Source organism: Bos indicus, chromosome 6, assembly GCF_029378745.1.
Source record: "Bos indicus isolate NIAB-ARS_2022 breed Sahiwal x Tharparkar chromosome 6, NIAB-ARS_B.indTharparkar_mat_pri_1.0, whole genome shotgun sequence".
In the NCBI taxonomy this organism is placed as follows: domain Eukaryota; kingdom Metazoa; phylum Chordata; class Mammalia; order Artiodactyla; family Bovidae; genus Bos; species Bos indicus.
In genome coordinates, this window is record NC_091765.1 from 72,806,182 (window position 1) to 72,827,841 (window position 21,660).

Consider the following 21,660-nt stretch of genomic DNA (forward strand, 5'->3'; position numbering starts at 1 on the left):
CCTGACCAGTCTTTTATAAACAGTTACACAGGATGCTCTACTCTAGGGCACGTGAGGAAAGAGTAAAAGACGAGGTCCACATTTCTCAAGATGCATGTTTGAGCAGGCCACTCAAGATGGCTGTTCTCTTGCTCTCTGTACATGCTCAACCAGTCCCGCCCTGCTTCACTCACAGGACTATCCAATTCTCTTAATTACAGGGTTCAATCAGTAACTACCTGTGTGGCCCCAGCTGCTCGTTGCCCTTGTAGCCTGACATCAATTCCCCCTATAAATGGTAGCCTCCTTCTCCATGGTGCAGTGAAGGTTGCTGCCGTGTCCTGCCTGCAGGTCTGCTGTCAACAGTGATGTGTCACCCCAATACCCTTTAGCTTCTTGACATTTAAGTTCCCCCACATACTTAGGAAGACTGTGTTCCAAAAGGTTAATATTGGTCACCTCTAGAGGCTAGTATGGGCAAGACTTTCATTTTTAAAATATATTTTGGTGTATTTTTAACTTTCTGAAAATCATATACTACTTTTATAAAACTTTTAAGCCAAAAATAACTACAGACATAATGTAGTTGTGGCACATTTATATTATACAACTTCCCACTTTATTGCCTCTATTCCACATAAGAACAGAGGTCTGGGAATTTGGAGACCAGGCTTCTAGTCCACACTGCTTCATAACCTTGGGCAAATTGGTTTGCCTCTGTGGGCCTCAGTTTCTACCTCCTAAGAGGGATACTTGAACTAACAGTAGCTATTATTTCAGTAGTTTCCATGGACCAAGTGCTGTGCTAAGCAGTTTCCTCATAGCAGTTCCATGACTTGAGCATGATCCCTCTTTTCCAGATAAAAAAACAGAAGCCCAAGGAAGTGTTGGAATCAGAATTCAAATTCACATGTAGTCCACTTGCCAAAGCCAGGTTTTTTTCTACACACTGTCATCACCCCTTGCCTCTTGTCTCACAGTTTCCTGACCCTAGAATGTACTTAAAGCTAGGACTTGACTCAAAACCCTCTGCCTGGACAGCAATTATCTTTCTAAATTAAACTTTGGTCACTTTTATTGCAACATCTATTCTTTATGCTGCATCCGACTCTTAAGACAGAACATCTCAACCTCAGCACTACTGACATTTTAGACTGAAAATTTCTTGGTTGCTGGGAGGTGTCCTGCTTACTGTAGAATGTCTGGTAGCATCCCTGGATGCTACCTGCTAGAAGTCAGGAGCACCCACCCTACAAATTGTGATCCCCAAAATGCCTCCCGACATAGCCCCAGCATCATCTAGGGTTCAGAACCTCAGCTCTAGAAGAAGGAAAAGGGCAAGTTTCTGCATTAACTTGAAAGAAAAACTGCATCGGAAGGAATTCTAAAATCTTGTATTTTTATTGCATATTTTTTTGACTCTACCTGTTCAGGCTAGAGTCAATTTCAGCATCTCACATTATTTGTTCTATGCACAACACTGTACCAATTACCATACACTATATCAAAGATTCAGGGAAATGGCGAAGGAGAATAAACCTTGACCTCTCAAAAATGACTCTACTTCTCCCTTAGTGAAATTCACCTCCGTCTGAGAGGAAAAGAGCCCTGTGAGGCTGAGTGAGAATGGATATTCAACAGGGAACAGTGGTAACTGAACACAATGCTGATTTTATTCCAACTAAATAAAGCAACATATAAGTAATCTGGGCGATAAGCTTAACTCAAGGGGTAAATGCCAAGAAACAAGGACTTTTGTTTGTTTGCTTTAATTATCAATCACTGTCCATGGCTCTCTTCCACATCTCATCTCAGAAAATATGGGTTAACAAATCTCACACAAAGAAACACAGGAAAAGAGAAATGGGGAAAATAAAATCCATCTAGTATGCAGGGGTGTTTCTCCAATTTCTCTTCTGTGAACTGCTCCATCAGCAGGGTCCACTTCGGATTACTTTAATATCACGACCATCTTCCCTGAAAATTGACCAATCATAAAAACACATTTATTGAAACTGTCCCACAATTTGTATTAAAAAGACCCACGTCATTATACATTGTATTCCTTCCCGGTTGACAATCATTTTTAAAGCTAATATCTAGGGCCTTCCCTGGTGGCTCAGTGGTAAAGAATCTGCCTGCCAATGTAGGAGACATGGGTTCTATCACTGATCCAGAAAGATCCCATGTGCTGTGAAGCAACTGAGTCTGTGCGCCACAGCTACTGAGCCTGTGCTCTAAGTCCAGGAACCACAACTAGTGAAGCCCTTTTACCCTGGAGCCCAGGCTCTGCAACAGGAGAAGCCTCTACAATGAGAAGCCTGCACACTACAATTAGGTAAAGCCCAAGCAGCAACGAAGACCCAGCACAGCCTAAAATCATTAAATAATTTTTTTTAAAGCTAAATCTAGGAAACAATGAAGGTGAAAACCCAACTCTGCCATTTTTTCCCAAACCTTAGGGCACATGGAACTACTCCCCACGAACCACTCTGAGAAGACCTGGTAATTTACTGAAGACTAAGTTCAGAGACTGAACCCCTGAAATACAAAGCAGTGTATCTGGAGGTGGACTCATGGTCACCTAAGCTGGCCAGGTGTCTTACACAGGGGGCATCAGTATAATACACTTATTAGTGAGCATTCAAACAGGCAGAGTTACTAAGACCGGTTTTCTGACCAGTAGTGCAGGGTGTGTAGATCACCTGTACATGGCTCCTGAATTCAACAGAACATTCACTATTCCAGAGTTTAACTACTAAATATATTCTTTTTCTAATTTTTTTTTGGCTGCTCTGGGTCTTCTTTGCTGCACACAGGCTCTCTCTAGCTGCAGAGAGCAGGGACTGCTCTACAGTTGTGGTGCTTGGGCTTCTCACTGGGGTGACTTCTCTTATCGTGGGGCACAGGCTCTAAGCACACGAGCTTCAGCAGTTGCAGCACATGGGCTCAGTAGTTGTGACTCTTGAGCTCTAGAGCGTGGGCTCAGTAGCTGTGGTGCATGAGCTTAGTTGCTCCTCAGTATGTGGGATCTTCCTGGACCAGGGATTGAACTCTTATCCCCTGCACTCACAGGTGGATTTTTAACCACTGGTCTACCAGGGAAGTCGTAAATATATTTTTAATTTTGGGAAACTACCCATCCCTGGATAGTAACATCACTTAATTATCTGGTCTATAATTGATTAATCACATGCCTCTTTTTCTAACCTTGACCTAGAAAATTCACTGATTCTGTGTCTTTTTAAATATGTCTTAAAACAGAGCTACTTATGTCATATACGATTATGTCCAAGAAAAGAGCCAAACTTCCTAAGTAATCAAAATGCAAGAGAAGAACTAAAGAATATGTGCCTAGTTTATATTGAAAAATTGCTACCTGATTTTCATACACAGAGTACACTCATTGGGATAAGTGGACAGATCACTTCCACACACGGGGTTGAAGTCCCGGGGACATCCTGGTAATGTATACTGACGGCAGTTTGGCTAGAAAAGAGAAAGGAAGATGGAAATTGGTGAATAACTTGAGATGTTTTTATTGTAAGAGGAGGGCAAAGTTCCACCATTAGTCACTCAGTCGTGTGCAACTCCTTGGGAACCCATGGACTGCAGCCCACCAGGCTCCTCTGTCCATGGGATTCTCCAGGCAAGAATACTGGAGTGGGTAGCTATTCCCTTCTCCAGCATATCTTCCAGACCCAAGGATTGAACCCAGGTCTCCTGCACTGTAGGTAGATTCTTCACCATCTGAGCCACCAGAGAGGAATTTGGGCAAAGTCCCAAGTTTCCCTATATTTTCTAGAAATTTCCTACAGAAAAATTTCTATTTTACACACACACATATACAGACACACAGGTTTTTCTAAGCATCAGATGTAGTGTTGAAGCAATGGGTCAATACCTGCTATGTAAGATAAGGACCTCAGCAGAAGGTTTACGCTGGCTGATTTTTAAATGAAAGTCCAAGATATGCCACCAACGTACTTTACTATCCTCCAGCTTCATCATCTGTTCTTCACGAGCAACTCCATGAGAATGTCCTGTTACATTCCACCTAATTCCATGGCATAATGCCCAGACACACTCGGAAATGTAACCTTTTGTCTGGACTTGTAAGATACTAGCATTTAAGCAACAGCATTAAGGAAAGCAGTAGGTTCAGAATTAGACCTCAGGGCTTATTATGGGCTTAACTGCATCTACCCAGAAAGATATGTTAAAGTCCTAACTCCTAGCACTTCAGAATATGACCTTATGTGGGATTAGTAGGGTCTTCTTATAGGAAATTATCTTAAAGTAAAAAGTTTAGGAGAACAGGCCCTAATCCAATATGACTGGTGTGGTTATAAAAAGGGAAAATTGGGGGACTACCCTGGTGGTGAAATTCTCATTCAGGAATTCTTCCCTGGTGGCTCAGACGGTAAAGAATCCACCTGCAATACAGGAGACCTGGGTTCGACCCCTGGTTCAGGAAGATCCCCTGGAGAAGGGAATGGCAACCCACTCCAGTATTCTTGCCTGGAGAATCTCACGGACAGAGTATCCTGGAGGGCTACAGTCCATGGGGTCACAAAGAGTCAGACACGACTGAGGTAGCTAACACTTTTCTTTTCACTCTGGTGGTGCAGCAGATTAGAATCCACCTGCTAATGCAGGGGACACAGGTTTGATCTGAAGCGACTTAGCAGCAGCAGCAGCTGGGAAGATTCTACATGCTGCAGGGAAACTAAGCCCCTGAGCCACAACTACTGAGCCCAAGTACTGCAGCTTTGAAGCCCATGTGCCCGGAGCCTGTGCTCTGTAATGAGAAGCCACCACAGTGAGAAGCCCAAGCACCAAAAGGAAGAGCAGCCCCTACTCGCTGCAACTAGAGAAAGCCTGTGCAAAAAATAAAATAAATATTTTTTTAAACAAAAGGAAAGTTTGGACACAGAGTCACACACGGAGGCAAGAACATGTGAAGACACCAAGAGAACGCCATTTACAAGCCAAGAAATGCCTGAGGCTACGAGATACTAGGAGAGAGGACCGGAACAGATTCTTTCTCACAGCCTTTGGAAGGAACCAACCCTGCCGACACTTTGAGTTTGAACATCCAGCCTTGAGAACTGTGAGACAATCCATCTCTGCTGTTTAAGTCACTCAGTTTGTGGCTTTACTACAGCCCTAACAAACTGATATTGGATCGTGGAACTCAACTCTCAGATTTGACGGAATTGAGTCCAGAGAGGTAATATGTCTTGCTCATAGCCACTAGTCTCCAGCAGAACCAGGACTAGAACTGGTCACAGTGGTCACACCATAGCGTGCAGAGGCTCACTCTAATAACAGGTTGAATATACGATCTGCTGTATTTGTTTTGTTTTAGTAATAGTGATCGTCTTTCCTCACTTCAGAATAAGTGTTTAGTACTCTGAATAAATGAAATATACCTTTTCCTTCATATTATGTGGATTCATAGAGACCTAAGTAGGACAGGGCATTGGCCAAACTCTGAACTAAAGAGAAACTTTTGACCATTTCCATCCTTCGTTCAGCCTTCTATCTCCATTTAGGAGCCTGATGTGTTCTTCCTGTTCTAGGCTCACTAAGATGATGGCTTCCAGGACAGCTTCCACAGGAGACTAGACAGTTTCTTTCCAACGAGATTGGGACAACTGGTAATTGGCCATTTAATTGAAAAAGTCGATTAAAGTAGGGAAACAGTAACAAAAATTATAACATACCCTAAACATTTTCTCTTAAAACATATAAATGAAAATAAAATTGCCAATCTTTTGATGGAAAGACAATGAAGCACATGGCCAGTTGTAATGCTACCTACACTAAGACAACCTCCTTGCAGCTAGGTATGACCACACAATCAAGGCCAGGCCAATGGGATGCAAGTGGAATTACTGCGTGCAGTTGCTTCTGTGTTTGTGTTAGTCCTTCAGTTGTTCCGACTCTTTTCAACCCCATGGACTATAGCTCGCCAGGCTCCTCTGTCCATGGAATTCTCCAGGCAAGAATACTGGAGTGGGTTGCCATTCTCCAGATTCTCCAGGCTGGAGAGTCTCCCTTCAATCCCCCACCCAGAGATTGAACCTGGGTCTCCTGCATTGCAGGCTGATTCTTTACCACCTGCTAGGAACCTCCTTTAAAAGAAAGTTGGGGTTTGTCCTCTGCTTCCCCCAATTTTTATTCTTTGTCCATTCCTCCATCCTGCTCCTGGGTGCATGGAACTCTACGCTTTACAGACCAGGATGACAAAGTCCACATCCTAAGATGGCAGTTCTGTGAGCTGTTATTTTGAGTCCTTGTTATCTGCAGCTGAAGCTAATCCTGACACAAGACTTTTCCTACGAAATGTTTCAACTAATTAGAGTTCTGTGTGCTGTCACTGCAAAAATCATACCCACAATAAATCATCCATGATTTCTTCTTTTGTTTTAAATGGGATTTCTCAACTGCATTCGTATTTTGGACCAGCTAATTAATTGTTGTGTGAGGCTGTCTCCTGCATGGTAGGGTGTTTAGTAACATCATTGTTTTCTATCCACTAGATGCTAGTTACAACTTCCTGGTCATGACAATCAAAATGACAATCTGTCTCCTGAGGGGTAAACCTGCCCCCTTTTTAAAATATGGTGAGAATTTAAAGACACTGGCACAGCAAGGTAATATACAGCTAGAAAGTAATTCTCCAATTATTTACTGTTGTTTTACTATACCTAATTCAATTTTTTAGAATTTGTCTTTTAGCAAGTTTTTCAAAAGCATCTGACACAGTTTCCATATAAACATTTTCATTTCTTTACCCTCATGTTCATGCTGTCTCTACATTTTTTACAAATTAAGACTGTGGCTGGCATAATAGGCTTGTGAACACACATACTTGAGTCTTAGTAAGAATACAGCTCCACTCATGGGAAACAAACTCTATGATTTACAGGGGAGTAGTTAAACAAGAGGGTGGTCTGTCTCTAATCAGTGAGTAATTGACCTGCTGTGGGAATGGTTAGAGAGAAAGCAGAGAGTCATATGTGATTTGCTTAAATAAGGGTGGCTGAAGGTCCGTCTAGTCAAGGCTATGGTTTTTCCAGTGGTCATGTATATCCATACGTGAGAGTTGGACCATGAAGAAAGCTGAGCGCCGAAGAATTGATGCTTTTGAACTGTGGTGTTGGAGAAGACCCTTGAGAGTCCCTTGGACTGCAAGGAGATCCAACCAGTCCATTCTGAAGGAGATCAGCCCTGGGATTTCTTTGGAAGGAATGATGCTAAAGCTGAAACTCCAGTACTTTAGCCACCTCATGCAAAGAGTTGACTCATTGGGAAAGACTCTGATGCTGGGAGGGATTGGGGGCAAGAGGAGAAGGGGACAACAGAGGATGAGATGGCTGGATGGCATCACTGACTCGATGGACGTGAGTCTGAGTGAACTCCGGAGTTGGTGATGGACAGGGAGGCCTGGCGTGCTGCAATTCATGGGGTCGCAAAGAGTCGGACACGACTGAGCGACTGAACTGAACTGAACTGATCCAAATATGCCCTCCTAACCATTCACATAGGATGCCTGCCTTTAGTTCTCACCTCCAGCCTCCCCAGGCCAACAGCCTCAATCAGGGCACACCTGATGCCTTCCCTTTTCCCCGTTACAAAGCTTTCCCGGTCCTTTGCTTTGAGTCTCAGCTAAAACACAAGTGACATGGCTGACTCACTTGCTACATTAAGCAGTGAATAGTTTTTGCTTGCTTTCATCTGGTTGGCCTTTGTTTGCTTCCACAACTAAATTTGAGAATATACATAAAATATCTAGTACAACATGTAACTACTGGGCATAGGACCTTCTAAATCATCAAAGGAGATATTAAAAGGAAACAAAGCCCTGAGGCCTTCAAGGCCTGAGTAATTTTTAACCAAAGTTTATACTGTGATCTGTGTCAAAAAGCCTGCCTGAGAATCTGGTTTCTAAAGAAGCAGTCAACTGTCTCCAAAGTGGCAGACCTGAAAACCAGCCCCTACCCAAACCACTGTGGGCGTCACTGTATTAGTAGAAACAATACAAGTGGTTTCCTACTTACTGTACTGTATTCTGAAGGTTGACCAAACTGAGCATTGGAAGAGGCTGCAAAGAGGAAACAGACATTTTAAAGGATGGATTAAGGTTAGTGCTTCTTCATAAGGGTGTTTTTTGTTTTTTGTTTTTAATTCAGCTTGTGATTTAGACAGGCTACATGTCTCCCTCTCCCTCACATGTCTAGTTTCTTTGACTCCTTCCTAAAAAGTCGATTCAAGGGTGTTCTGGCACCTCTCCTAGCAGGCACACAGAAAACACTCGGTACCGGTTCTGTATCTGACCACCCTAAGAGGATTGCTTGGGAAACTCTGGAGCTACCGAATAAAGGTTAGAGAAGTAACTCAATAGTTCACGATATTGTTTTCCTCTGTGGTCGAGATAATAAGTGCAAAATTTGACATTGGGTGTTATCACTTTAACTCGACTTAAATAGACATCAAGTCTGGCTGGACTGAAGCCGCTTTCTCACGAACCCCACGGTGCTTGGCGCATTCGGCATTCACAATTTCTGATTCCTGTACATCTGCTGCTGAGGTTCTGCAAGGAAGGCCCCGGGTACATAAAAACCTGACTCCTAACCTTGGATTCCAGAAAATCCACTTTAAGGAAGAAAGAGCAGCCTGGGAAGAAGCCCAAGCAGGAACTAAAGACGGTTACTGGCTCCACAATGCCACCCCCCAACCCCGAACATCCCCAAGTTCGTGTCCCTAGGCAACTGCGGGGCGGGCCGGAACCGCCAGTAACGGTGCGTGGAGGGACACGAAGGCCCCCCAGGCCTCGGGGAGGGATAGTAGCGGGCAAGACCCCCTTCTCAGTAACTCCTTGGCTGGTCCTCCAGGGACCAGAGAGACTGGTGAGCATTACCGGCCGAGTCCCACCAGACCAGGAACAAAACCAAACGCAGCGCCTTGAGCGCCATCATGCCTCCACGGCCGGCCGTCGCGTCTCTGCGCTCCAGCGTCTGCGCGACCAGGACGGCTCCCACGCGACAGGGCGGGATGGAGGGGGATAGGGGAGGTGGCGGGGAGGAAGAATGGAGCAGGAAGGGGCGGGGGAGCGGGGCGGGGGAGGAAGTGGGGAGGGGAAGACAGAAGAAGGGTGGTTGCTAGTCCCTCTCTGGCTAGAATGAGAGCAAGCGATTGAAGAAGCCATCTCTCCCTGCAACAGACAAAGAACCTCAGAAGAGCCCTGGATAATCTCGTGGACTGTCAGTCAATCTCTGTTTCTTCAGCATCTGGTCTCTACCAGGCAGTGTGTGGGGCTGAAAACAAAGGAGGTACCCGCTCTCTAGAAGCTTTCTGGTGTACGTCTTGGGGATGAGGTTACACATGGAACTCCACAACGGATGAATACAGTGATTTCTGAACGTGCTAGAGAGTGGTGGGGGAGGGGAAGACTTTGGGAGATCAGGAAAGGCCTCACCGAGGTGACCTTTAAGCTGAAAGCTGAAGGATGAGAAAGAAGCCTAGGGACGACCGTGAGGACAAATATTCCAGGCTCAAGGAAAAGCAAGTGCAGAGACCTGGAGACTGGAGCCAACTCAGTGTGATCAGCTGGGCCCTAGGTGAGGAAGGGGGCCCGAGAGGCAGTCGGAACCACAAGGCTTTGAACACACCTGGTGATGTAGGCCCCTGATAAGGGATTGGATTTGTTCTGATTGCAGTGGAGGATTTTAGGCAAGGTCATGGCCCTGACATGACTTATCTTTTAAGATAATGGATGAAGAATGAAGGGGATAGGTAAGAGTGGAGGCAGGGAAAGAAATCAGGCAGCTTGTGCAGTAATCTGGACAAGGGATGATGGCAACTGGAGTTTGTGGGTAACAGGGGCCTGCTGAGAAGTGGTCAGATTCAGGGTTTCATTTGGAGGCAGAGCCAACTGGAATAAAGATAGGATCCAAGGATGCTTCCTGGGATTTTGTCCTGAACAGGTGATGCCATTTCTGTGAGGAAGAACATGTGGAGAAGATGCCTATTAGAACTCTGAGTAGACACGTGGACTAGGCATTTGGAATTACAAATTTGGAGCTAGAGATATAAACTCAGAAGTCATCAGCATATCTACAGTATTGAAAACTGTGGACCCAAAGCCCAGGGGAAAAGTACAGCAGAGGTCAGAGTTCAGAGTCCTGGGGCACTACTATATGCAGAACTTTGACAGATATGGAAAAGAAGCTTGTGAAGGAGGAAGAAAACCAGGCTAGAGTCAGGGATTGCTGAATCGTGGAGCAGTGCTGCAACCATGTCAGTTGCTGGTGAGGTTGGGAAGTGGGAGGACTGAGCATGGTTACAAACTTTGACGAGATATAGTCCCTGATGACCTTGATAAGAACTTTTGCAGAGAAGTGATGGCATCCAGAGCCCAAATGGTCTGGGTTGAAGGAATGAGGTGAGAAAGTGGTGACAGAAGATGTTGACGGCTCTCATGAGCTTGGCTATAAGAGTGAAGCCAGATGTGGGCAATAAATGGCCCATGAAACCTGCATGTCTTCTGGGGATCATGTCAAAACCCCTCCAATATCTTCCCATCTCCACTGTCTTAGGAAGAGGCCATTTCTTGCTATGGCCTCCAAGGCCTCTGCTGGTCTCTTACTGCTTTCCCCTGACTCACTCTTCCCCAACCCCTGGCCTTCCTGCTCCACCCGAGCACGTTGCACTTGCCTTTTCCTCTGCCTTGTTGTTGTTGTTCAGTCGCTCAGTCGTGTCCGACTCTTTGCAGACACCACGGACTGCAGCACGCCAAGTTTCCCTGTCCTTCACCATCGCCTGGAGCTTGTTCAAACTCATGTCCGTTGAGTTGGCGATACCATCCAACCATCTCGTCTTCTGTCATCCCCTTCTCCTCCTGCCTTCTATCTTTCCCAGCATCAGGGTCTTTTCCAATGAGTTGGCCCTTTGCATCAGGTGGCCAAAGTATTGGAGCTTCAGCAATAGTCCTTCCAATGAATATTCAAGACTAAGTTCCTTTATACTTGACTGGTTTGATCTCCTTGCAGTCTAAGGGACTCTCAAGAGTCTTCCCCAGTACCACAGTTCAAAAGCATCAATTTTTCAGCCCTCAGCCTTCTTTATGGTCCAACTCTCATATCCATACATGACTACTGGAAAAACCATGGCTTTGGCTATATGGATCTTTGTCAGCAAAGTAATGTCTCTGCTTTTTAATAAACTATCTAGGTTTGTCATAGCTTTTCTTCCAAGGAGCAAGTGTCATTTAATTTCATGGCTGTAGTCACCATCTGTAGTGATTTTGGAGCCCAAGAAAATAAAATCTGTCACTATTTCCATTGTTTCCCCATCTATTTGCCATGAAGTGATGGGCCCAGATGCCATGATCTTAAGTTTTTTGACTGTTGAGTTTAGGCTAGCCTTTTCACTCTCCTCTTTCACCTTCTTCAAGAGGCTATTTAGTTACTCTTTGCTTTCTGCCATAAAGGTGGTATCATTGCATATCTGAGGTTATTGATATTTCTCCCAGCAATCTTGATTCCAGCTTGTGATTCACCCAGACTATCATTTCGCATGATGTACTCTGCATGTAAGTTAAATAAGCAGGGTGGCAGTACACAGCCTTGATGTACTCCTTTCCCAATTTTGAACTAGTACATTGTCCCATGTCCAGGTCTAACTGTTGCTTCTTGACCTGCATACAGGTTTCACAGGAGACAGGTAAGGTGGTCCCGTCTCCTTAAGAATTTTCCACGGTTTGTTGTGATCCACACAGTCACAGCCTTGTGAAGTCAATAAGCAGAAGTAGATGTTTTTATGGAACTCTCTTGCTTTTTCTATGATCCAGTGAATGTTGGCAATTTGATCTCTGCTTCCTCTGCCTTTTCTAAATCCAACTTGAACATCTGAAAGTTCTTGGTTCACATACTGTTGAAGCCTAGCTTGAAGGATTTTGAGCATGATCTTGCTAGCATGTGAAATGAATTCAACTGTGTCATAGTTTGAACATTCTTTGCCATTGCCCTTCTTTGAGATTGACCTTTTCCAGTCCTGTGGCAACTGCTGAGTTTTCCAAATTTGCTGGCGTATTGAATGCAACACTTTCACAGCATCATCTTTTAGGATTTGAAATAGCTCAGTTGGAATTCCATCACCTCCACTAGCTTTGTTTGCAGTGATGCTTCCTAAGGCCCACTTGACTTTGCACTCCAGGATGTCTGGCTCTAGGTGAGTGATCACACCATTGTGGTTATTGGAGTCATTAATACCTTTTCCCTCTGCCTACGTGTCTCCTTCCCTTTCTTCTGTTGTAGCTCAAATTTCCCCGTATCAGAAATGCCTTCCCTGACCGTCCTATAAAACCATAGTACCTCTCTTTTCTCTTCTCCTGGGCCTGCCTTGTTTTCCTTCTCCCATAGGATTTATCTCAACTTGACTTTTAAAAAAATTTATTTATGACACTCTCATGTCAGTTCCTATAGGGGAGTAATTCTTTTTTGATTCATGCTATATTTCCAGCACCTAGAAGAGTGCATCTCAACAAATATTTGTTAAATGAATAAATTAATTTCTAGGGGGTTGAGACCTTAGCTTACCTAAAAGTATGATCCACAGAATAAAACAAACCACTAGTATGCCTAAACAAAATGATGGGGACTTCCATGGCAGTTCAGTGATTAAGACTCATAGTTCCCTGATGAGGAATGGAACCCACACTCCCTGCAGTGGAAGTGCAGAGTCTTAACCAGGTACCTGCCCTGAACTCATATCACACTGGCCATTGTGTTGTTACAGAGCTGGACATCATCAGCCTAGAAGCAGTGACGTTTTCTATTCCTCTTCTGTATTCCTAGTGCCTAGCACTGTGCCAGACACAAGCTCAATAATGTTTGCTGACTTTCCTGGTGGTCCAGTGGTTAAGATTCCATGCTCCCAATGCAGAAGGCACAGGTTCAATCCCTGGTCAGGGTATTAAGATCCCACATGCCAAATGATGTTGCCAAAAAAAAAAAAAAGTTTGCTGAATAAGTAAATGTTTGAAATTTTAAACTGACATTACAGCAAGAAAGTAGACCAAGAAGAGGAAGAAGATGACATAGAATCCAGAAAACAGAAATTCCAACCCAAGGGAGAAGCAAAGAGAATTAGTAGGCAGCAGTATGACAGTCCTAGGGTTCAGCCAATCCAGAATGGAACAAGCAGGAGGCCCCTGGAAGCTGATTCCAGAGGATGACACAGAATAAGATATGTGTCTTACCATAATTGAGATGAGATTGACATCAAAGGGGTAAAGTTTAGAGATTGAGGTACAACAAGTACATAGAAAACTAAACAAATAAAAAATAATAATTGGCTTCTGGAAAAACAAAGTTGTTCAACAATGTAAATATCAATCATTGATCTCACCAAAATTATGATTCACTATTTTGGGAGAATGGGGAGAGAGGAAGTCTATCTGGGTGGTGGGAGTGATGGGAGGTGAGAAAGAGGTACATCTTTCACGGTAAAAATCAAGGGATCGGAACTTCGCTGGTGGTCCAGTGGTTGAGAATCCGCCTGCCAACGCAGGGGACACCGGTTCCATCCCTGATCATGGAAGCTCCTACATGCCTCGGAGCAACAGAGTCCGTGACCACAACTACAGAGCCCACACTCTAAAGCCCACGGGCTGCAACTACTTAAATCCAGGCTCCACAAGAGAAGCCACTGCAGTGGGAAGTCTGAGCCCCACAGTGAGGAGTAGACTCCGCTCGCCACAACTAGGGAAAGTGCAGGGGCAGCAAAGAAGACCCAGATCAGCCAAAGGTACATAAATAAATAATTTATTTTAAAAAATAAAGGGATGAAGTCTAAACCTGAAAAAACAATGAGGCATTAATACATGTTATTTATAGGTGTGAGGTTAACTGCTCAAATAATTAGCTAAAAGAGTGTAAATTGGAGGACTTCCCTGGTGGTCCAGTGGCTAAGACCCTGCAATCCCAAAGCAGGGGACCCGGTTTCAATCCCTGGTCAGGGAACTAGATCCCCGAATGCCTCAGCTAAAGATCTTGCATGCCACAACTAAGACTCCTGTGCAGCCAAATAAACAAATACTAAAAAAAAAAAAAAAAGAGTACAAGTTGGATTCTTCCAGAAATTGGAAAATGAAGCAGGAGGGATGGAGTAGGAGTAGTCCACTGCTGTTCTTAACAAACTGTGCCTGTGTTATGGGCTGACTTGGGTCCTCCCCACCCAACGTCATGTACCTCAGCATGTAACATCGGTGCCTCAGAATGCGACCATATTTTGAAATGTAATTAAGTTACAATAGGATCACTTAGTGGACTCCCAAGATGACGGGTGTCCTTATAAAAAGATATTAGGACACAGACAACGCAGAAAGATAACCATGCGAGGACACAGAAAGAAGATGGCCGTCTGAAAGACAAGGACAGAAGCATCAGAAGAAAAGAGACCTTGACCTTAGACATCTAGCCTCTGGGACTGTGAAAAAATATGTTTCTGTTAAGTCACCTGGTCTGTGGTATTTTATTAGGGCAGCCCCAACAAACATATACAATATGTACAAGTGTTAAAAGATTTAAAATGTCATTTTTTTATTAAAAGAAGAAAATTTTAAGAAATCTAACAAATAAAAGAAAAGTTACTCTGAGGCACAGCCATCAATGACCTCTAACAGTACCTCATCTAGTATGAGGACATTTATTTATTGATTTTTTATTCCCTTGAGAAACTTTGACATACTGACTGATTCTACATACAAATTTTGATGGCACTTCAGCAAACCTTGATGAAAGGTTTACAGAAGAGAAATAATTTGGCCAAAGAGGCAAAAGTCAGCACGTTGGCAGATCTGTTTCTTCCTCTCATATCTGTGTGTTGATCTGTCGATCTGTGACATACTGTCTGGTTCAGTCTGGGTCTAGTCCTGAAAACACAGTCTACATCCAACAAAAAGATTCCTGAGCCCAAGCACGGAATTCACTCATTTGAAATAATATATGTTATGCTCTCCAGTCCCATTCCGGCATCATCACAGAAGTGGGACGAGGCCAAATAAGTGTGCAAAGGAAAGTGTCTAGTAGGAGTCTTTTTCTCCCTCAGCGATTTGTTTAGGGGAGCTCAGCTGTATTTGGTGATGTCTACTGCCATCTAGCGAAAATGAATTGAACTACTGCTTCATTTTTTGGTACTTTAGTTTTCAAAGCGGAGAAGGCAATGGCACCCCACTCCAGTACTCTTGCCTGGAAAATCCCATGAACAGAGGAGCCTGGTAGGCTGCAGTCCATGGGGTCGCTAAGAGTTGGACACGACTGAGCGACTTCACTTTCACTTTTCACTTTCATGCATTGGAAAAGGAAATGGCAACCCACACCAGTGTCCTTGCCTGGAGAATCCCAGGGATGGGGAAGCCTGGTGGGCTGCTGTCTATGGGGTCCCACAGAGTCGGACACGACAGAAGCGACTTAGCAGCAGTTTTCAAAGGGCTCTCATTTTATCTTCACAGCAATCTATAAAGTAGACATTGCTGCCCCAGTTTGTGTTAACTTTTTAGAAATAATATTATTGAGCTTATTGTGATCCAGGCACTATACACAAATGATCTTATGTACTCCCCTTATCAATTTTGTGTGATCTGTGCATATTGCCTGTATTTTTATTCCATTTACAGATGAGAAAGCTAAGGCTTAGAGAATTTAAGAAACATACCCAAATCCCAACAGCTAATCAGGGTCCAAACCCAGGGAGGCAATGATCACTAACACAAACCTTATCTCCCTTCTCCTCCTCCCACTCCTCCTTCATCTTCATTATCAAACCATTGTGATTATGTGCCCTTTATAGCTGTTATATAATTTAATCCTCATGACAACTCTTTTTTTTTCACAACTCTTATCAGTTAAGCATAATTACTATTCCCATTTCCTAGATGAGGCAATCTAGGCACAGAGCAGTTTAAAAAGTTATCCAAGATCATAAGCTAGGGAAAGCATAGCCAGAATCAGAATCCAGAGAATTTGTGGTTTTGCTGTAATATTTTTAAAGATTTAAATAAAATTTGCTTCTCTGAAATCTGTGAAGTGAATCTTCTCTTCCTCATATCTTACTCTTTGTTTTCCAAATGTATTAAGGTGACTTGACATATAGCATTGTGCAAGTTTAAGTATACAATACAATGATTTGATACACATAGAATATGTGAAAGGATTACTACAATAAAATTAGTTAACACATCCATCACCTCATGTAATCACAAACAATATGTGTGATGAGAGCATTTAAAATTTACTCCCTTAGCAACTTTCAAGTACAAAATACAGTATTGTTATTATAGTCACCATGCTGTGCATTAGATCCTCAAAACTTGTTCATCTTAAATATAACTGGAAGTTTATACTCTTTGACCAACGTCTCCTGATTTCCCCCACCCACACGGCACCTGGCAACATTCAAACTTTTTCCCTATTTCTATGAGGTTTTTTTTTAAGATTCCACATGTAAGTGAAATCATGTAGCCTGTCTTTCTCTGATTTATTTCACTGACCACAGTGCCCTCAGGGGAACCCAGGGAGTATTATTACAGGCCCCATGCTCACAACTAGTTCAACTAGTATGCAGTTTGAGAAATAGTTTTGTTCTCATTACAAAATCATTACATATTTAGAAAGCAGAAAGAAAAAAAATCATTGTCTCCCCAAAAATATTCTCTTCCAAACAATCAAAATTAATATTTGCTTCCTTACTTCTAGCTATAATTTTAAGCTACTTTGATTTTAATATAGGTGTGATCATATTATAAAAACCATTTTGTGTTGTTTCTTTTATTTAACATTTTAATATAAGCATTTTTTATATCACCCAACTACTCATAATTGTTACTATGAATAGGTACTTTACTGACATTATAACTTGTGGACAGTAATTCCTATAATGGATCAGGTATTGGTGTAAGGAATTTCTCTCTACAACATACTGTCACGCGAGTGTACGTTCCTCGGTTCTTTGTCTCATCACAACAAAGATTTGGAGCGACGGACATTAAAGCCGTCGGCGCGTCACAGCTCTCGGGTCTTGGACAAACCGTGCTACAGCTCTTAGACAAATCAGTGTTACAGCTCCATTTTATTTAGAAGATAGCAGGAGAATCCAAGACTGGAAGAGAAGAGAGTGGAGGAGTGCGTGGGGAGGGAGGGAGGGGGGGAGAGAGAGAGAGAGAGAGCGCGCGCGCACGTGCGAGATAGAGTCCGAGAGAAAGCGCTTTGGCTCCTCCTTTTATATGTTTTTTCCTCCACCTGGGCCTGCCCTATGCAAATTGGGCTTAGCCAGGAGTGCTGTTTGTTCTGCCTGAAGTCTTCACTCTGGTCCTCGGACCTTATTTGACCTTCCTTGTCTTCTAGTCACCGCCATTTTGGACTCCTTTTCCCTATTCTACCTACCTACCTAACAATACCACATAGGATGGAGAGCATTTTTAGCCACAGCTGGTAAGTGACAGAGCTCAGATACGAATCTCCACAGTTTCCTGGTTCACAAGATGAGGAAAGGAAGCCAGAGAGGGATAATTTGTACAAGATCACAACACCAATAAGTTCTGAAGCAGTTTGCCCACAGATTTTTTCACTGTAACCTTAAGATCTCATCTGCACGCTAAACTCTAGAGCTGCCTTTTCTAAAACTGTAGCCACTGGTCCTGTGGCTACTGAACACTTGAAATGTGACTGGCGTGATGTGAGATGTGCTGTAAGGGTAGAATACACACTGAATTTCAAACACTTAACTAACGAATGAGCATAAAGTATTTAAATGATTTTTATATGGGTTACACATTGAAATTATAACAACTTGTATTTATTGAGTTCAATTACACTACATGATGACAATTTCACATGTTTCTTTTCATGTTTTTAAATGTGGCTACAAGAAGTTTCAAAATACACGTGGTGTGCATTGTATTTCTCTTTCTTAGTGCTGCCATAGATCAGCACCTCTTAAATCTTAATGTGCAGATGAGTCACTTGCGGATCTAAATTAAAATGCAGCTTCTGATACAGGAAGTCCAGGGTAGACCTAAGAGTCTGCATTTCTAACAGGCTCTCAAGGAAGCCAATCCTACTTGTCCAGAAAGACCACATTGAGGAGCAAGATTCTAGATGGAAGGGAGGCAGTGGGATCAGCATCAGAACACTTAGCAACTCCTATGTTTGGGGGACTTAAAAGGAGGCTCTGACATGGGAAAGGGGTTTAGTGGTCTGAGAAGCTCCTTGCAAAACCAGGTCAGAGTGCTGTTGGGGAGGCCTAGATGGCAGCATGTCAGGTGAAATAATCAACAGCCGTGCCTGTGAAGAGACTCTACGGGGCCCAGCTGCTTTCTCAATGAAGAGGCTACTGATGAATGCAGCAAAGACAGTTTCTGAGTGAGGAAGACTGAAAGCAGACTTCATAATGTTGGGGAATAGGAGAGGTGGACTGGGTCACTGTTTTTTCCTAGAAAGAGAAAAAACAGAGGCTAAGGCTGATGTATGGGGCAAGTGAGCAAAAGTGGGATGAGGCGTGGAGTGGATTATGGGGACACTTGTTTGCTTTGGTTTTGCAGAGGGAGATTTGTGCATGTCTATGATTTGTGCAGAAAGGGAAAGGTGTGAGGGGGAAGGTGGCCCAGAGAACACGGGCAACTTCCCTCCTCAGTAAAGCAACAGGCTCACTGAACATCAGCTGTCAGGCCTCTTGAGGGTAAATATGACACAGCCTCTAGGTTCAAGGATCTCAGAGTCATAGTGTCATGGTCTGTGTGCAGGTTGGAAAAGAATTTCCAGGCAGGAGGCAGAATGAAAGGAGAATCGAGTTTATTAGATTGGGGGAGGCGGTTGTCTGCCAGTATAGTGAGTGGGACAAGGAGCAGGGTAGGGGTGTGGAGAGTCATTTGCTGATTGGATAGGTATGTATACTGGGCAGGAGAAGAGTAAGGCAAACATCTTTTCCTTATATGGGGTGAGAGGGGAGATAGGTAATACTACTCAGGAGGACTCAAAAATTCCACAAGGGTTACAACATGTTGGGGAAGGGTATTGAGGGTCTGATTTTTTCTGTTCCTGTTTTCCAAGACCATTCTTGCTCACCTTGTTCTTTCATCCTTGGGGCACCACACTGCGTACTAAGAAACCTGTGTGCCACTTGGTGTAACCTGAGAAGGCAGTACAAGCTGGTATGGATGAGCAATCTTTTCCACATGAGGCCCAACTCAAGAAAGATGTATATGATCCCCAATTTCCTCACAGTCACATTTAAGCACTCTGCTATCCAAGATGGCTGTTCTCTTGCTCTCTATACATCTGCTGCACACCGCCCCCCCCCCCCACCAACCCCTGCCAAATCTATCAGGGCCTACTTCACCTACACCTTACTCTTTTGACTGACCTTCGTACATACTTGCCCCAGGCCCGTTGTTCTTATCTAATGGGCAGTCAGGGGTGGTCCCCACTTCTGGTTTCCCTGGTAACTGATGAGTCAAGCTGATGTAAGTGCCCCTATAAGTGGTAATCTCCCCCTGCTCCTGGGAGTGAAGCCCCTGCCAGGCCCTGCCTGCTGTCTGCCGGACACCATGGGGTGTGCTCCAAGACTTTGCTTTGGACACATAAGCCCCCTCATTCATTAAACCACTGAGTCTCTGTCCCTGACTCCAGGCTCTTCCTTTGGTCTAGAAGCTGGGCAAGCACTGGGCTTGTAGGGCTGCGGGCTGCAGCCCAACATTCTTCATCAAAACAAAATGAAGGTTTCTATTTGTATGCTCAAATTTCACAAACAGTTTCGCTAGTAGCACCTACTGCAGTGACCTAGGTGACAACACCACCTCTTTGAAGAGGTGCTGAGTGAGCGGACACCACGTGGGGTTGGTGAGGAGGTTACAACAGACTCAGGGAAAATATCTGGCTTCAGTATACAGTCACAGACTAGGAACAACCGAAAACCTCTGGCCCCTCAGAAAAGTCTACATTTGGTGGCAACTGTGGGGTGGGGATGGGGTGGGGGTTCTGTCCTTTAAGTGAGAGCACATGGGAGTGGGGAGTAAGGTGGAGTGTGCAGGGGGAGGAGAAGGGGATGCTGGTGCAGGTGCAAAGGAGAAACTTCACCCTCCCTTATCTCATCAGCCTGGAGAAGGCAATGGCACCCCACTCCAGTACTCTTGCCTGGAGAATCCCATGGATGGAGGAGCCTGGTAGGCTGCAGTCCATGGGGTCGCTAAGGGTCAGACACGACTGAGCGACTTCACTTTCACTTTTCACTTTCATGCACTGGAGAAGGAAATGGCAACCCACTCCAGTATTCTTGCCTTGGAGAATCCCAGGGATGGGGGAGCCTGGTGGGCTGCTGTCTACGGGCTCACTCTGAGTCGGACACGACTGAAGCGACTTACCAGCAGCAGCAGCAGCAGCAGCAGCAGTATCTAATCAGCCTAAAAACCTCAGCCTCAAAGGGTAACCCGTATCAGGCCCCACCCAGCTCCTCTGACTAAGGTCAGCTGTCGATTCAGTGGCCTTTGAGATTCCCAGATGAGTTAAAGGTCAATCCTTCAATTCTGGAAATCAGCCCACCTGGGGAATCACATTCTTATGCAAATATTCTGAAGCTAAGAAATCAAAGAACCAGCCCCAGGGAGTAAACAAGCTCTAAACATACAATGAAGATGCCATCACACCCTTCCCTTTCTTCATTTGGCCACCTGATGGGAAGAGTAGACCCATCAGAAAACACCCTGATGCTGGGAAACACTGAGGGCAGAAGAAGGGAGCGACAGAGAATGAGATGGTTGGATGGCGTCATCGACTCAATGGACATGAGTTTGAGCAAACTCCAGGAGATAGTGAAGGACTAGGAAGTCTGGCGTGCTGTTTTCCATGGGGTCACAAAAAGTCAGACATGACTGAGCGACTGAACAACAAGAGCATAAAATCCTGTAACTCTTTGGAGATTCACCTCAAGCATCTTGGCTTCCTGGGGGTTCAATTGCCTCCTAGCCCTGGGCCAACCCTTCTCTGCCAGCTCTCTGGGTCCTTCTTTCTCCACTAGACAGTCTGAGCCACTTTAAAGCAGTCTGGCTCAAATAAAGGAGAGCCATTCCAGTTCTTTCCCTCAAGGATGAGTGTTTACACAGTGTTTAGAAGTGGCTCGTTTAACATCTCTGGACAGTGATCTTCTATTTCTGTAATGACTAGCCCAATACATCAAAGAAGTTTAGCCACTTACACACCTTCAACAGTTTTCTGACGCCTTAATAACTGAGATCCATGCACTTCACCAAGGTGGTTTAAAAAAAAAAACAAAACTTCCTGTTTTCTTGAAACTTCCCTATTTAAAGCCACTGTCTCTCACCCTGGTTAAGCTTCCTCCTTTCAGCCTTCTCCCCAGCCTCCTAAGCACACCATCTCCAAAAACCAGTCTCCAGTGCCAGCATGTAAAAGCCTTGCCAAGCGTTGACCCTTCCATGAAGCATGTCTGAAATTTCAACATTCTCCAAAAGGCACACCTCACCCTCATGAATGACTTCTTTCTCTTCACTCCTGTGGTTATTTTGTAAAATGTCCTCACTCACACTGGTTAATTCAGAAAATATTTATAAAGGCTTACTGCATGCCAGGAGTTTTTTAAGTTCCACTAACAATTCTAAGA

The 21,660-nt window shown here is 44.1% G+C and overlaps 1 protein-coding gene across 1 annotated transcript; it reads right to left on the reverse strand.

Moving 5' to 3' along the window:
- Window positions 1-1,357: 1,357 nt before the first annotated feature.
- SPINK2 (serine peptidase inhibitor Kazal type 2) lies at window positions 1,358-9,042 on the reverse strand. The gene is made up of 4 exons (XM_070791487.1): window positions 8,909-9,042; window positions 8,049-8,092; window positions 3,359-3,468; window positions 1,358-1,956 (listed from the first exon to the last, which is right to left on the reverse strand). Exons 1-4 carry the CDS (start codon window positions 8,964-8,966, stop codon window positions 1,911-1,913), a joined length of 258 nt encoding a protein of 85 aa, XP_070647588.1. The 5' UTR covers window positions 8,967-9,042; the 3' UTR covers window positions 1,358-1,910.
- Between the last annotated feature and the right edge of the window lie 12,618 nt (window positions 9,043-21,660).